At 43.6% G+C, this 17,771-nt stretch overlaps 1 protein-coding gene across 1 annotated transcript in view; it reads left to right on the top strand.

Moving 5' to 3' along the window:
* ephb4a (eph receptor B4a) overlaps positions 1 to 11,674 on the top strand; it is a 33,486-nt gene extending 21,812 nt beyond the window's left edge. The window contains exons 5-17 of the mRNA XM_034550683.1: positions 1,765 to 1,917; positions 3,425 to 3,760; positions 3,847 to 3,971; positions 4,872 to 5,037; positions 5,325 to 5,424; positions 6,569 to 6,633; positions 6,790 to 6,903; positions 7,310 to 7,557; positions 7,636 to 7,851; positions 7,981 to 8,130; positions 8,432 to 8,625; positions 9,088 to 9,246; positions 9,545 to 11,674. Of these exons, the coding sequence (XP_034406574.1) occupies positions 1,765 to 1,917; positions 3,425 to 3,760; positions 3,847 to 3,971; positions 4,872 to 5,037; positions 5,325 to 5,424; positions 6,569 to 6,633; positions 6,790 to 6,903; positions 7,310 to 7,557; positions 7,636 to 7,851; positions 7,981 to 8,130; positions 8,432 to 8,625; positions 9,088 to 9,246; positions 9,545 to 9,653 (2,135 nt within the window). The 3' untranslated portion in view covers positions 9,654 to 11,674. The remainder of the gene's footprint in view (positions 1 to 1,764; positions 1,918 to 3,424; positions 3,761 to 3,846; positions 3,972 to 4,871; positions 5,038 to 5,324; positions 5,425 to 6,568; positions 6,634 to 6,789; positions 6,904 to 7,309; positions 7,558 to 7,635; positions 7,852 to 7,980; positions 8,131 to 8,431; positions 8,626 to 9,087; positions 9,247 to 9,544) is intronic.
* The last annotated feature ends 6,097 nt before the right edge of the window (positions 11,675 to 17,771 follow it).

Below are 17,771 nucleotides of genomic sequence, written 5' to 3'. Positions count from 1 at the left end.
GCAGGATGATTCTCTCAGGAGCTGTGCAGCAGCTCGGTCTAATGAGTCCAATTAACAAGCCTCGTGCATGAACACGCAGGTTCACACACACACACTCACACACAGCCACACACACACACACTGCATCACACCAACACAGATAAATGTTGAGCACCGAAAACCAGAGACACAAGAGAGAAGTGCTACAGTTTCTCAAGGAAGTGCATTGTTGAAGGTTGGATTCAGTTTAATCTCTGCGGGAGGTATAATGATTTTTTCATTACAAATAAATAATTTCTGCCATTTTGCTTCCGGTGAAGAGGTGATGGCATTTATAGCATGCTGTCACTTAAGATACCTGTGAGGAAACAACACTCATCAGACCATAAATGGAAATTGCCTTTATATCAAGATTGAACTGTTCATTTACTTCATAGGCCGGTCACTGGAAATACAATTTGTGTCTGTGTTTTACATTAAATTATTTTAGCTCTAATCTACCAAAGACAACACTTATACTTTCTCGGTCAAACACAATCCTTTAACATAAAACTTATGAATGCTGTCAAGTGAGTGTTATAGAGGAACTTGATTTAGATTAAACACGTCTTTGAAGTTAAGCTCTAGCAGTCTATACATACTGATACATGGGAGGAGTTGTGCTGGTTTACCATTGTTACATAATACAAAAGGGTAAAATACAGCTTTCTGAATATTCCCTAGTAGATTTAAAGTTATGAAAAAATATTAGCACCGTCCTGTCATCAAAATAATGAGTGTCAATCTTCATATTGGAAACAATCAAAGCCACATCATCATTTTAAAAGCTCAGAAGCCCCCGGGTTAGTTTGATAATCCTGCCTTGTGACAGTCGCTTGCATTTGACTTATAAAGTATGTATTTCCAACCTTTAGCAGGTGAGGCATGCGTCAACACCACAGAAAAATCTGTGTTTCACATGTGGGAAACTCGCAGGCAAAATGTCAGTCGGAAATAATCCGTGTGAGTGTGTTGACCCTTTAACAATGCTCCACCCGGTGTCAACGTTTTTATTGCTTTATTCCTCTCACGCAGCATTTATACCGCCACTCTGAACAGTTATTGTAGACATGCTGGTTTTGGTGACTGACTGTGGCGTTACAAGGTGACCGATCATTACACATTCGCATGTAGGAGAAGTGTTCATGTGAAGCAGAGAGGAGAAGGTGTTCACAGTGACTAGGACTGCAACTAATGGTTTATAAAATGCTGGATAGTGATGCATTTACAGGTTTATAAAAGAGAGAAACGCAGTAAATCCTCACATTTGAGAAACTTAAACCAGGCCGTGTTTTATCGATTGTTGTCTGTCAACTACTAATTGATGAACTAAACCTTTCAGCACTAGTTCAGACTCATTTCACAGTTTCTTTACACCTTGAATGCCACGCTGTTGTTTTTGGTTTTAGTGAGGACAGATAGTTGGATCAATAAGTGAAGCCACATGTTTGATGTCGTTATTCTGATATGGTCAGGTGAAGTCAATAATCAGCAGCATGTCAATGTCAGACGGGTTTTAAATTGACTATTACAATCAGCTTCATTACGGCGTTTGTCCTCAGTTTATTGCCCTCGTCACATGGTTCTGCCCGTCAATCTGCAACCATCTGGCCCCCGAGTACGCTGAAAAACAAACGGCGATGTGTTGTGCAAATTGAGTCTGGGACACAGTGGGTGTGTGGATTTGGTGCAATGTTGTGCAGGTCATGTCCAGAATCAAAAGTCCTGATCATTTGTCCTCCCCAGCTTGTCCCGTTGGTCAGTTCAAGTCGGCCTCAGAGGGACAGTGCACAGGCTGTCCAGGATTCAGCCACGCCGCCACCGGAGGAGCGTCAGTGTGTGCGTGTCGCCCTGGATACTTACGAGCAGACTCTGACTCTCCCGAAACCCCGTGCACTAGTGAGTATACAGGATAACGTACTTAGGCACGAGTCTATGTGGAGGTGCTGAGCAACACAAGCATCCACTCATTTGTTTTCACTTCTCTACTTTGCCCTGCCCTTCTTCACTTTGTTTAGTTTTTTTACATTTCTGGTGCTGTTTCTCTTTCCCCTTGGTGTTATTTAGCCAAACTCCTCTAATCTGCCTTTATGTCTTTTGTCCCGCTGCTGGGCATTGAGCTTTTGTGACAGGTGGTTGGGGGCAGGGCGTCCTCTCTAAAGTGGAGTAGGCATTGATGGTCTTAAGTGACACCTCCATGCAGATTCAGGAATTTTAATTCAGCCGCATCTTGGATGTGTGAATGGGAGGGGCTTTGTAATTAGGTGCACTCTTTTGGAAATGGCCATAAAGAGGATGTGAAACACAGTGGGGATGTTGAAAGTTCCTGTTCTCTGCAGGTGTGATATCAATACCAACTAGAATTTACATCCAATTTGATTATTACTGATAACTTTAATGACAAAGACTTTATCTTAATTATTAATCACTTAATTAGGCCATTCCTATTATTTATTCTGTTATTGTACTGGATTGCCTGTGCAATTCTGCATATCACTTATATTTTCAATTTGTATGCAAAATTGCAAACTAGACGTGCCAAGTGTAAATCACACGGACGGTTTGCCCTGAAAATAAGTGTTTTACATGTCTGTGCCATCCCTGGTGATTTTAATAATGTAAATTCTGATTGTTTAGTCATGGAATGTATCGCCTCTAAAAATCCTGATTCCCAAAATATTAAATTCAGAATTAATTTGCACCAAGATCGTCTAAGATGCCGCCCCACTTGGGTTTCCAGTGAGAACACTAATAGCACTTAAGTTAGCTGCAGGCTCAGTGACAAAGCTCTGTCTCCTTGGCAGGAACAGAAACTCATTCACAGTGGCTGAGTGGTATAACTAGTTTAGTTATGCTTGGCTTGAGGCAATAGCTATCTTCTTACAATTTTCGGTGATCATTATCATCCAGTTTTAGACGAACGTAATTGCACCAGTTAAATTCTGCAACACAGATGCTCCTGCTGTGACGCAAAGGCACTGCAGGAGCAATGTTCTGCTTCGTGACTACAGCAGACGGAATGAAATGTCTTCAGCGCATACGCTAAAACCTAAACAAAAGGTCTGTGTGGGTCATGCAAAGGTAAAGCAGTAGTAGAGATTAAGAATTTGATAGAGATGTTATACATCATGATCGCATCAGGGCTAATAGATGCCTCCTATATTAAAATGCGATGCCATTGTTGAGAAATAATGTGACAAATATTTGGTGGACGACCTGCACATCCAAAGCTCACTAATGAACGCAATTTTGCATCTTGTTTGTTTAATCATTACGGAAAGTATGATTTTGTGTAACGTGCCTTGTCAGGATCTGGAAGGACAAAGCTGTTGATTTGCAGTATTCACAATATAAAGAATTTCAAATTAGTTTAACTTTGACATTTATTTATTTTTTGCGACTGTAGGACCTCCCTCGGCTCCGCGCAGCATTGTCACCCAGATCAACGACACCACGCTCAGTCTGGCGTGGAACGAACCTCTGGACAGCGGCGGCAGAATGGACCTGAGCTACGCCATCAGGTGCTCCGTGTGCAGGGCGCCCAAGGGGCCGTGCCTCTCCTGCGGAGACAGCGTCAGCTACCGGCCCGAGCAGCACGGCCTGCTGGGCCGCAGGGTGGAGGTGTGGGGCCTGCTCCCTCAGACCACATACGCCTTCACAATCCAGACACTCAACGGGGTGTCTCAGGTTAGCGGCAAAGACCCTGCCAGTGAAAATGTCAACATCACCACGAGCCATGACGGTAAGAGGGGAAGAGGGGAAGAGGTAGAAGCCAATAAATAGTCAGAATTTCATTCGGTATTTCTAATTCTTCTGCTATCTGTGCAGTGCCCTCGCTGGTGTCTGTGATTCGGAAGAGTGACTCCACAGAGAGCAGTCTGACTCTGCACTGGTCAGTGCCCGCTCAGCCACACTACACCATCCTGCAGTATCAGCTCCGCTACTGTGAGAAGGTGAGAGCCCCCTGAAGACATCTCTTAAGTGTCTGGCTTAAAGGTCACATGCTACTCAGGTTTCATGATTTTATTTTCAGCTCAGGATTAGAAAACTCACAATGCTTTGCAAAGAAATGTTAACATGGTGGGACAGTGGCTAATATGGATTTCCTCACACAGTACAAAGTGAACTGAAAACCAGATTGTTTATATTGTCTTACCAAACAATACCTCATATATTTGACAGTAAGAAATTATACATTGCAGTACAGTAGCTTAAGAAGTGCCCATCTGATTTATGCGAGTTAAGCTGTGTTCACACTTTGAGCAACAAAAGCAACAAAACGCAGAGCATTGCCGGCTACATTGCCGGCTACATTGTCGGCGAGGCCCCCGTTTGAAGTTTTTGCTCGAGCCCTCGCTGGCGTGTTTATGTTGTTTAACAGCACTGGGAACTGGCTAATGGCATTTATTTTATATGGAACGGAACAGGGTGAGACAATAAACATAGTAGTGTTGCATGTGACAACTGTTGAGGCAGTATACAGTACACAAAGGTGTGTATTTGACATTTATATGGTTAGGTTTCTCTGACAACAAAACACAAGACAAACCTGACTCAGACACCATCGTACCAACTGAGACACAAGACACTTTTGTGTGAACGATATAAATCTCTAAACATATGTTCCCTTCTATCATAATAACATAACTGGTTAACAAGCTCCTGATTAAGTTTGTGTAATTGTGTTTGCGTGTGTTGTAATTGGATTTAGCCAATTTGACTGAACTTCATATCAACATTCAACAACGATTGCTTTTGAGTATCTTTTTTTTCTTCTTTTTTTCTGTTGTTTCCTCTCATATTCCTGTTTTACACTCAATTCCAGTCCGACTAACTCTGTTTCCATGCGGTAGGAGCGACGCAGCGAGGATCAGTGCCACTACTCAGAGAGTAACAGAAACCAGGCCGTGCTGACAGACCTCCGCAGGGCCACTCAGTACGAGGTGCAGGTTCGAGCGCGCACCATGGCCGGTTATGGCAGCTTCAGTCCTGCAGCCATGTTCCACACGCTGCCTGACGGTACGTTTGCTCCCGAAGAGGGAGCTTCACACGCATTATTCTTTCACACCTTTTCTTTCTCCATTATTTGGTTTTTCAGATTATTTTCATTATCTGAATATTCTTTTCTTGAATGAATGCACTTTCTGTGTCCTTCTATTCAGTTAGTGTCCTTGTAAATTCCCGTCATGTTCTTTCTTTTCTTCTCATAATTGTTTTTAGCTTTTACCCCCCCCCCCCCCTCCACAAATCTACGATCTCTGTCATTACATTACTCTAACTCTCTGTCGTTCGGTCCCCTCTCTCAGGTCTCGACTCTGCCGCCCAGTTCTTAGTACCCGGCATCCTTATCGCTATGGGGATGCTGCTGCTTGTCACTTTCGTCTTAGTGGCCGTCTACTGCATACGGTGAGAACCAGGGAAAAGGGTGGAGAAGCAGAGAGAAAGATTTTGAAGGGAAAGAAGCTGACAGAATAACAGGAAATGGGACACGGGTAAATCGAAAACCAATAACAACTGTGACCCCAATTTTACAGTTTTGCACCACTTTGTTCTTTTGTTTATAGAAATCACATCTTATCAACAGTGGATTTGCACTCTGTTACCCACACCATTTTTGTCTGTGTGAGGCAGTTCAGACACAAAGCAATGCTCATGATGCCTTTTTGCTTACACTGCCAAAAGTTATCGTGCTCATTAGAACATTCTTCTTCGGCTTCATTGTCTGAGTAAATAGTGTTGGATGCCATCAGAGGGAGAAAGTGTGTGTGTGTGTGCGTGTGTGTGTGCGTGTGTGTGATGACGGTAGAGGGCAGGGAGAGACAGGATGCAGGCGTCCCAACCCTGTTTCCACAGGGCAGGAGAACAATAGCTATGACCTTGTGACACACACACACACACACACATACACGTACACACTTACACACACAAACCAGTAGCTGAGGCCCAGATCTGCCACTAACTGAGGGTGGTGCACATTATTGCTATTTTAGGATTATGAGGTGGAAGCAGGAGAGAAATGGAGGAAGGCGGGGATCCAGTAGCTACAGGGCTGTTACAGTCTTGCAGGGATGAGTTATAGTGGAGATGCTTGTATCAAAGACCCGAACCGCAACGGTTCGTTCACCGTTACCACAAGGCATCGAGTCTTGTGCGTTTGAGATGGCTGATGATTTATTGAGGATTTTGTGTTTTAAAAAACAAAAAACAAAATGATGGCGGTGTTCTTGGAAAAGACCAGGTTTTGGTCTGTAGCTGATTTACCTCTGACCGCTCAGTGAATGGGGCCAAGACGGCAGAATAAGTATTATATTTTGCAATACTTGCTATCATCCTAGATTTTTTTTTAACATCAAATAAAAATTATCATACAATGTGTGAATATTCTTTGGCTAATTTTTCCTCTTCTTTTTAGACTTGGGGTTTGCATAACATTGGGCTGATAAAGCACGAAGAATGCTTGACAAAAGAATGTCAAATTCTCATTCTTCAGATAACTGCGCTGCCACCCCTAATCTTTATTTTATTTATCCCAATCTCTTACTACCTGCAGCCGACACAGCCGGGTAAAGGACCCAGACCTGAGCGACAAGAACAACCAGTACCTAGTTGGCCAAGGTAACGGATGACATGCACACTAAACCTTAGCATGGGATTTACACCGCGCTCACGTCAAGAAGTTTTCTGTTAATGTGACAGGGATCATTGCTGCTCATAGTACTCTAACATTTCTTCTTTTCCTTTCCCACGACTCTGTTTGTTTTAATTTTGCAGGGGTCAAGGTTTATATTGACCCCTTCACCTATGAGGACCCTAATGAGGCCGTGCGAGAATTTGCCAAGGAAATTGATGTTTCCTTTGTCAAGATCGAGGAGGTTATCGGTGCTGGTAAGCCCAGCTCTATGCTTTTCCCATTATTCACAAATGGACTCTCTCTCTCTGTTTCTCTCCCTCTCTCTCTCTGTGGCCTCACAGACAGTTTTGTTTTTTTAAGCAGATTTAAACTGATTTCCAACTTTCAACATGACATCATGAGGAATATATTTAATTAACTAAGCTAAATTGATTCTGTGACATTTAAAACAATTGTCTTTATTATTCTTTATCAGACACAATTCAATTTAGGCGTGTAAATAAAGCAATAAACTGATAAATGTTTCCGGCCCTTATTCAAACTAAAGTGCATTGCTAGCTTCAGGCGAGCTGTAGGTTTGCAGAAAACAACTGTCCTCCTCCTAATGTGGTTAACACCAGTTAAACAAGACATGTGTGTTTGTGCGTCTGTGTGCTGCAGGAGAGTTTGGGGAGGTGTGTCGTGGGCGGCTGAAGGTCCCAGGGAAAAAAGAAAACTACGTAGCCATTAAGACACTAAAGGGAGGCTACACTGACAAGCAGAGGCGGGACTTCCTTTCTGAAGCGTCCATCATGGGTCAGTTCCAGCACCCCAACATCATCCACCTGGAGGGCATCATCACAGTCAGCTGTCCAGTTATGATCCTCACAGAGTTTATGGAGAATGGAGCTCTGGACTCGTTTCTTCGGGTGAGTGTGACGCAGAAGACTCTGGAACACGCCGCCGCTTCAGTCGTTCTCCAACTGAACTGTTTCTGTCCTCCGTAGCTGAACGACAGCCAGTTCACTCCCATCCAGCTGGTGGGGATGCTGCGCGGCATCGCCTCTGGCATGAAGTACCTGGCGGAGATGAGCTACGTCCACCGAGACCTGGCTGCCCGAAACATCCTGATCAACAGCAACCTTGTGTGCAAGGTGTCTGACTTCGGCTTGTCGCGCTTCCTGCAGGAGAACTCCTCAGACCCGACTTATACCAGCTCCCTGGTGAGATGACAGTCCTCTTCAGATGATGCTGAACAAACACTTGCATTAAATCTGTCTACAGTATATCAATATCTATCTATCTATCTATCTTGAAGTTTATTTGTGCTGACTGTTTTCTCTTCTGTGCAGGGAGGTAAGATCCCAATACGCTGGACAGCACCAGAGGCAATAGCCTTCAGAAAGTTTACTTCCGCCTCAGATGTGTGGAGCTATGGCATTGTCATGTGGGAGGTCATGTCTTTTGGAGAGAGACCGTATTGGGACATGAGCAACCAGGATGTAAGTTTAAGGCCATTCTTGACTATTATTTTTGAAGGATTTGTGAGGCACGGCACAGAGTTGAGCTTCTGCAAAACAAAATGTTGCATTTTCATTCTGGAAAAAGCAATCGTATGAACTTTTCAGATAGTAGTCGCTTAAGCATGAGATTGCCAAGCAACACTGTCATAAAGGGCCATTTTAATTTTTAAATGTTTCCTCTTCCGTATTGCTTATTGTTTCTTCCTGTTCGTACCCACCAAGCAGCTCAACGTTTATTGAAATGAAAAGTTTGAATCGTGATCATTTTTATTGCTATCAGGTTATCAATGCCATAGAGCAGGACTACCGGCTGCCACCGCCCCCTGACTGCCCCACCCATCTGCACCAGCTGATGCTGGACTGCTGGCAGAAGGACCGCTCGGCGCGCCCTCGCTTCTCAGACCTCGTCAGTGCTCTCGATAAGCTCATCCGCAACCCTGCATCGCTGAAAATAGTGGCTCAAGAAGGAGCAGGGTGAGTGCAGCGGTTTCTTGGTGATTGACAGAAAATCTTCCTGAAAAGGTCACAGTGGCAGTAAATATACAGCTTGAGAAAGAACAGAGAAAAGGAAGCATGCCAGTCATTTCCTGATGTCCCTGTCTTTAGAGTCCATTTAGAGTTGAAATAGTCACAGGACATGCGTTACCCTCCTACTGCCCAATCTTATGTACCACTTTAATGTCCTGCTGGGACCTGTCAGCCACTTGCTGTGCCCATTTCCCTTCCTCCACATTCTGCTTGTCAGCTGGTCTCATACAGGAGAGGACACTCCACCCCTGACAAATCCCATTGTTTGGCCCTGTCAGTCACTCAGCCTCGGATTACACCTTTGCTTGTTGACTGGAATGTTGCCGCTGGATATTTATAAGCTCCTCAGTGTTATTTTGATGACAGTGTGAGTAAGGTCTTCTATTGTCTCTCCATTCCGTGCCGCAGGCCGTCTTACCCCCTGCTGGACCAGCGTGCACCTTTGGACCTCTCGTCGTGTGCTTCAGTGGGGGAATGGCTCAGGGCCATCAAGATGGAGCGCTACGAGGACAGCTTCTTGCAGGCCGGCTTCAACTCGGTGGACCAGCTGGCCCAGATCACCACACAGTCAGTTTGTTTTCTTATCTAAACTGATACTTATCTCCCATGCAAAATGTTCAGCAAAGGTCTGGGAGCTCGCCGTGTAGCTTAGTAGTTACAGTTGCAAACAGGCTAAATAACTTCTTGAAAAGCTATCATCACAATCTACGAGGTGCATTTTCTTATTGGAAATCAAGACGATGGAAGCCCAGAAAGCAAAAAATGTGTAGACTGAAATATTATTTTTATGCCCATCCAATTATATATTTCCTTATTTTTTACTTTTCCTTCGGTCTAATTAGTGATTTTTCTCGTCTGTGTTCAGGGATCTTCTGCACATGGGAGTGACTTTGGCTGGACACCAGAGGAAAATCCTTTCCAGCATCCAGTCAATGACCTTTCGGAACAAGAGCACTGCGACTGTGACCTTCTAGCTCACCCCGTTTTGTAACCTGGACGTGAATGCCAGCACACCAGTGCAGCCATGTACTTAAAGCCCTCTGGATGCTCTCCTGGGACCCACTTTGAACGCGGACTTCAAGGGAAATCAGCAGAATTTACCTATGACCAAAAAATAACTCAAAAAATGAACAACTTAAGATGACTTTCCCATAAGAGAGCTGTCCAGAGGCAGGCATGTCCCAGACAACCACAGTGACCATGGGACAAAGTTGCTGTTGTGCAGACTTGACTCTTTACATTTTTTATAGTTTGTGGTCAGTGTTTTTGTATCTACCTGAAATAAGGACCCAATAAATGTGCTAAAACAAGAGGAGAGACGGATCAGAATTTACAAAGTTGTTGTATCTTGGCATTTTGGAACTGGTTTGTTGTCCCAGTAAAAAGTCACTTCACCGAAGGAGACAACAAGAAATGCCAGTGACAATCCAAGGATTTCAGTTTTTCATATTGTTGTAATTATGAATGACAACTGCTTTCACCCGGGTGTCTTGTATTGAATCCATCTGGATTACACTACTACATAGACATGTTGAGACTGAACATTTTAACAGTTGGACTTTACTTCTGTGTTTCTGAGTGATTTCAACATTACCTCCTCTTTACTCAGGTGTGATGTGTAATGCAAACTTTGGAGAGCGCTGTACTCGTTCGTCCTAATCAGACTTCTTTCATCTTCTTCAGTCTCTTTCTTCATCGGCTTCACAGCATGTGAGAAGAGAGACACAGAGACGTATCAGCACTTTTGTCATTTCAGAGTGAATTGCAATCTTCAGTAACTCCATGTGTTATTTTTTTCTGCTGGCAGCTCAGTTTCATTATGGGCTGAAGACTGACTGAACAAGGACTAAGTGGACTCCGATACCAGAGAACACTGTAGAACTGGTTTTCTTTGTAGAAATTTACCATGGAAGCTATCTGGCCTCTAACATTGTTTTTCTCGTTATAACAATGCATTTTTAATTATCTTATTCTGTATTCTCCATCTTCCAGTGCCATTCAGTCATCTTTGTGGACTTCAACGCCAATTTTATAAAGCAGAAACCTCTTATGAGTGATTATTGTCTCATTAAAATGTACCTCAAAGGGTTACTTTGACATTTTGAAGTTGAGTGTATTATGTTCCTTCATGCTGGTGGTGTAGTCTGCAAATTGTTTCTGCCTTTGCCTCAAAGCTATACAAAATGAGTCTCCTTGAAATTCTTAACATTTTGCATTGAAGACTATGTACAGCTACAAGCTAAGCTAACATGCTAGCCTGTAGCCAGTAGTATCCATTGGTTTCTGATTGGAGTGCAAACAATACTGTTTGATTAGCACAGCAGCCCCCCTCACATTATCACAAGGGCTTGAAGAAGAATAACAGGCTGGAGTTCAACATGTCAAAGTATTGCTCAAAGATCTCTCGAAGGATAATACCAGTCATTTTGGCAAGTCGTACATCATTTTCAGTTTAAACAGCTGCTAAAACATACTCAAATAACTATGTTGAATACGAAATGGTATGATTGCTTTTTCTAAATGTTTTTTACCTTGGTGCCATCGAGCGCTTCCTTGGACTTAAACATTGCATTTATATCATGTGTGATAATTATACTGGGTTTAAAGTGCAATTTACACTCATTCAAAACCCATTCAGATGTGATGATTGACATTAATTGAAGTCGGATTGATTCACGCCAATCTTGGGTGGTAGTAATGGCCACACACTGACAAAGTGTGGTCGAAACATTGTTGATACCATAAAATCATCCACTTCACTGTTAATTAACATAAATATATGTCATAGGCCCACAGTCAAAAAACACTGGTATTGTCACGCAAGAGTCTGAGAGGTTCCTTTAAGGATTATGAGCAATGTGGTCTTCATATTGAAGATCTCAATAAAATCCACTTTGAAATAATGAATAGATAAAGTATGTTTTGATTACTGTCCTGTGTCTAGGCTAAATCTGTATTCAGTATTCACAATAAAGATACACACCAGTGTTTCCTATCAAGGACTCATTTTTCTGCTTATTGTCTTATGTCTGCTGGCCTCTGTAATATTATCATCGAAGCTATTATTATCACCTCAACTGGAGCGTGACGACGGCACCAAATATATGTGGACGTCGTTTGACGGACGTCAAAGGAAGATCCCCTCGGACCTGAAAGTGAAAATCCATATAACTTACCTGATGACAGGCCGATCTATCCCAGTAACCCCGGTGACCTTTGTCCCAAATTCAGAGAAAAGCAGCTCCACTTTGGCCAAAACACACCAATGTCTCTGGATTTGCTCGTTCCTTTCATGCCGTCATTTCAGTTCTTGCCGATGTGAAATAAATGAATAAATAGTGTCTTGGTTTTCCTGTTTTTATCTTTGGTTAGAAAATGCCTCGTCGGAACTGGCCACGCTCATAGCGGCAAGTAACACGTCTAATGGGGGGTATGCTTTTATGTCTCCTTCGTGGCTCGTGTCACAAACATGCCTCTCATCTATTCCGTCGCCTTGTTTTTATTAATGAGAGAGAAACGGGAGATTGCGAGAGCGAGAATTTAATCTCGCTCCCCCCAGCGTTGCCTTTCCTCTTTGCCTTCTGTCTCTCTGGAGAGCCTTTACCCCTCGAGGGCTGGAAGCTTGTCCTCTCCTATGTTTCTCTTCCTGGTCCACAGCCCTTTTAATCATGAAGAGATGTTCTTTTCTTCTCCGGTGCCTCGGGCTGAGAGCAGCTTAGAGCGCAGCATAAGCTTAAACTAAACTCTCACACGGAATCTGGTTTTTTTCTCTCTCTGCTCCTCTCTCACAAGCTACCACAACCAGGCTGAGCTGTCGGGGCTTCAAGAAGTGTTTAGGTTCATTGATTAATGTTCTTTGATTATCTCTGTGCTACTGACTCATTTTACTTGTTCTACCGCTCTCTTGTGGCCCACAAAGTACAGACCTGCACCAGTGGAGCTTTCATGTACTCGAGATAAATAACGATGAATAACTTTTCTTGCTTTTTTTTCCTTCTTTTTTCCAAACCGACACAGTGTGTTATATGGTGTGTATGAATCTGTGTGTCGGAGTGATTCATTGTTTGAAAGAGAGGGACAGGCATTCATCTCTGGTTTCTACTTCTGTCAGTGCTTTGCGTGACCCTTGACCCAACCGTATAGTAGAAATCTAGCCTCGGCTTTGTCCGCGTCTCTGAATGGCCATTCATTAGGCCTGCCGTTGAGCGGAGAGACGACCAGGCCGCCCAGGTTTTAGCATTTAGCGGATTGTGTCATTCCCCTCGCATTCCTGTGTGCATTCAACTGTGGAGTGTGTAGTGGGTAGGTGGGTGGATGGTAGTGGTGGGTGGGGGTTAACCAGTGGGACAGGTACATTTGGGTCTGCAAGCAAGGGGGGTGGGGAGGAAGAGGCAGGATAAGAAATGGTTTCACCGTGTCTGGAGCAGTAAACGGCACAGAAAAGGGATCCTGTGTATTGTTAAAGGTGTCCCCCGGCGGTTTACTGTTGCACAGATTTAAAAAAAACAAAAAGCGATGGTCCACTTCCAAGAGGCTTGTAGTATGCATGGGTCAAGCTTCCAACACAACAATAAAGCCACTTCAATATCCTCTTCAGCCTCATCAACAAATTGATCAAAATTAAATTTAAATAAACCTGACGACATCATCAGGTTCAACGCCTGAAGCCCCGTCCCTCAAACATTTCTGATGTGGCAATTTGAAAGGGGACGTGTCTTAAATACGTATGTAACTTCTTAGCGAACAGGGCAGGTGTACAGAGGTTTCCATTCGTAACACGACTGTTTATTTTTGTACAAACGAGTGCGGCACTATCAATGAGCTGTGCGCCATCATCCCCATATTTGAATGATTATTGTGTCACGCTCCTAATGACGGGCGGCTTTTCACAATTCAGTTGCATTCATTTGGAACAGCAAGGAGCACTTTTGCTTTCCAACGTGATCGGAAGGCAGACGTTGTCCAAACTAGTTTGTTTCCAGTCCCTCAGCTTGAATATTATTCCTTAATATGTAAAATTGGTGTAATTACCCTTTAACTTGTCAAACTAGATCCATTTTGGGAAACTACTGACTAACTTTCCATTCTTCCTCTTTTTGGATGCAGCTTTGCTTTGATTTCCCATAACAGCAGAAGCTTCGGAGATGGAAAGTCACATTTGAGATTGTCATTCCTCTCTCTCTGCTTCTGGTGCCAGATTTCCTCCCCGAAATGACAATTTTGATTGAAATGGCCCAATATTTCTGAGCAAATCCACCGAGCAGCCAGCAAAGATTATTTTTTCACCTGTGTACGCAACGTGATTGTGGTGAAAGATGGGAGGCACATTGCGCGGCTGAGCGCTTCCACTCTGTTTTGTATTAAATTTGATCACCAGGAAAGTTGTCCTTCCCCGCTGTTCTACAGCATTTCTGTTGACTTTGCTGGAGCTTCTGCCAGGCCATCGCTGTAAATAAGAGTTTGTTCTTCGCTGACCCACCTGGTCAAATAAAGGTTGTAAGAATTTAATATACTTTCATGCTGCAGTGCCGTTTGATGTGGAATTAGTCTTGTACTTTTCATCATGCCCTTAATCCAGTTAATCAATGTAAACCTTTATATTGTAGGCCCCTGCTGTCCCTTCAGTTTTATTATTGTTATTATTTGTTGTGGCAGCGTATTCAAATATTGTTCTATTATCTGCTTCCAGGCTGTCACCTCCAGATGAATTTATCTTGGTGTGATCTCAATTTATTTGACTTGTCTGCGAGTTCCACAGTTATAGATCCATGTCTGCTCCTTTGTGCATCTGTCTGCTTATAAAAATGGATTTTTCATAAAGCCAAAAAGTGTTCCTATACAACTCCAAAGTGGCCATAATGGGTAAAGTTTGTATATTACTTCCCCTCCACCAGACTTCAAAGAACAGATGAAGGCGTTAGTGGGATGAAGAACGCAAATGTGAACACCTTCAGGACGAGCGACTGGCCCCTCCAAAAGGTGTTTGCCGGTTCCTGCTCTGTCTCAGCTTTCAATACACACACAGCAGCCAGCCGTCTCCCCTGTGGCGTCCTTTTGTTTTCCACTTCGCTAAGATGTGCCCGTTGCCTTCTGTGAGGAAATGAAAGGAGTGTGACCTTCCCTGCTTCTTATCCTCTCTATGTGAATCACCCGGTCTTCTGAAACTCAACCCACATGCGTCAAGAACCACTATGCCAGGGGGGCGGCAGGGGGGTGGGGGGGGGGTAATTAAAAGTCTGGGGAAGAATATCAAATTGCTCTACAAGCCAGAAGTATAGAGGTGTTGTGTGACAACAAGGATCGTGAGTGTGTGTTTGTATCTGATAGTGAGGATTCAGAAATGGCAAGCATCTCACGTTTAAGATGTTTCTGATCAGGATTGAGACGTCCTTTTTGAACTTCGTGAACTCAGATTGGTGAGTTCACTCTTTGGAGCCTCACCTTCATGCCCTAACTCAACCTACAGGAACTCCTCCACACCTCTGAACTAAACCAGCAGAAATCTTTACCATCAGTATCCACCAAAGGTCACAAACAAAGAAAGACGCAGCCTTTTCTTCCCACAAAGTCTGAAGAATTTGCAGGATTTGGAGAAACTACAAAATGAACATCAGTTTGAAACATTTAAGGCTTTTTTTCTTCATGCCGGCTTGGTCTGTTTTTCATGATTACAGTGAAGCCCGGTCGTTCTATTTGTATTGTGGTCATAGCTGTTTACCTTCACTGGATGTTTCGCCCTGTTTTTTCTACATTCAAATTATATTGTTTGGTAACTGATCGCCTAAATGAGCTATTCTCGTGGATGTGAGTGGTAAACACTGAATATTCATGTAAACAATCATACACACGTGAGTTACTGCCCTGCAGAACTGATTTTGCTCTTATATGTAAAGTCTGAACCTGATTCAGTCAGTTGGTGGGGGGGGGGGGGGTGGGCAGCTCCTCAAACAGCAGGCCAGGAGATTAAAGCGCCCCTTCTGTTCCCCTGGGGCCCCCTTCAAAACCAAAACCTGCTGCTTCAGCCTGGCTGGGGTAAATGACAGTCCATCACAACTGTTGATTATACTGTAAAAACATGACCACTCACGTTCATTACTGACCCCATGAACAAACCGTGTTCTCTGGGCTCGCGGCGTGACTGTCTGCAGGGCGGTCAGGAACGTGTGTCACCTTTGTTCCCCCGTGTGCAGAGTCCACTTAGAAATCTGAGGAAGGGGCATATGGTTATGATTCAACCAGCATCTGGATGCAATACTAAGCAGGTTTTCAAAGTATGACACGCGTGTGTGTGTGTGTGAGTGAATGTGTATTGAATGTAATCAGATTACAGGAATAAAGTAAGTATAGCCAACCCTGTGCATACTCTCTAATTTAACACAGTTAATATGCAACAGCAATGGCCAACAACCCCTCTTCAAATTCATACAGCATAGGAGCCATTGGATAGAAGAATATGGATCCAAAACCAAAGAGAAGCCTCACGCTCTACTTATTGTGCTCTGCGCGCCCTCTAGCGGACATAAACCCAACTACAGCAACTCATACCGAGAGAAAATAACAATTCTCTTTGCTCACGTTCATCTTAATTATGGCCACTGTGGGACATAAAAAGTTAATGAAAGCTTGAAAAACATGCATATGAGCCAGCCTACACTGTCGCCGTGTGCATTCGTTGTCTCGGCATATTGTGATCCCACACGTCGGTCCAACTTGTCAATGAGACGACACCGCCGTCTGGATCAATGAGCTCGTGTCGCGCACGAAGCAGGGCGTGTTGATGCGTGATTGTTTCCCCTCTGCCATAGTCTGTTCACAGTGTGCAGCCCCGCGCCATTGCCTCCACGCATCTGGGTCGAGTCAAATCAGACGAGGACACACGAGGAGAGAGGAGGCGCCGCGTGTGTGTGCGTGTGTGTGTTTTATTAGTGAGTTTTGAGGGCCGGGCGCTCAACAACATTTGGACCGGTGATAATGTCTGTCTCCTCGACACCACGTGACGTCACAGGGTGGAGTCGTCTCAAAATGAACCGGAATTGAGACGTTCACGGTTTCTTCACGGTAACTTTGAATCGACGACCAGACATGTTTGTGGTATGATAATTCATCCGCGCTGCTTTGTCGCCACCCAGCGGCGAGGGGGCGAAGTGGCACCCAGAGAGAGAAAGGGAAAAGTCACGTTTCGCTTGGCTGACCCTGATCCGACTGGATGGAGGTCCAAGAGGATGCGCACACATATTGCTGTGTTTTTTTTGTGTTTTTTTAAAAAGCATACAGAGCGATTTGATGATTGTCTCTGTCCATGAGCACAAAGACACCCCCCTCTCAAAGTGAAGCCCTTCTCATCTGTTTGAAACCCATTATGAACAAAATGTAAATGCTCCAGATATCACCTGTGTTTTTAGGCCAACCCCGGAAGTTAGTATAGTATAGGATACTGATAGGATACTTTTCTCAGCAACATAATCTTCACCAGTCACTGTTATGATTTGTGAAGCATGGATACAATTGATGTGTAAAACGTCCAACATTAAGCTATAAAAGAACTACAAAGCTGTGAAGGCAGAGTCGTCTGCAGATTATGTTTTGTATAGCTCGCACAGTCAGTTGTTAGAAACCGCCTTTTAAAGGAGGCGTAAAAGCTTAAGAAATTCACGAGAGTGGTATTTACTGTAGTGTTTTATATTGTAGGATATGACCAAACATTTCCCAATTCCCTTTCAAATAAAAATTGCACCAAGTCTATGCCCGGTAGGAGACGAAGCACTACCGGATCATAAAACACAATAATGGGAAGAAGAGGGGAATCTAGGCCGCCATAAGTTCTTAGGGACTGTATGAACATTATTAGAGGGGGATGGTTCTGCACGGGGTTGTTCTTTTTTACTTATCTGGGTGGGTGGAGGAGTAATTAAATTTAATATCACCAGAATTGTTTGTCAGAAGGTGACCACCTTCATTTTATTCAGCTCATTTTAACAGAAAGCAAAGCAAAGTCGAATTTATCAATGTGTTGGCAATGTGAACATTATTTATTAATGTTCATATTAAGGCTTGAATTGGAAGTTAACCATCCTAAATAATTTTCTGCATTT

The sequence above is a fragment of the Cyclopterus lumpus genome, chromosome 14 (assembly GCF_009769545.1).
Source record: "Cyclopterus lumpus isolate fCycLum1 chromosome 14, fCycLum1.pri, whole genome shotgun sequence".
Classification (NCBI taxonomy): domain Eukaryota; kingdom Metazoa; phylum Chordata; class Actinopteri; order Perciformes; family Cyclopteridae; genus Cyclopterus; species Cyclopterus lumpus.
This window is presented reverse-complemented; position numbering and strand designations above follow the sequence as displayed.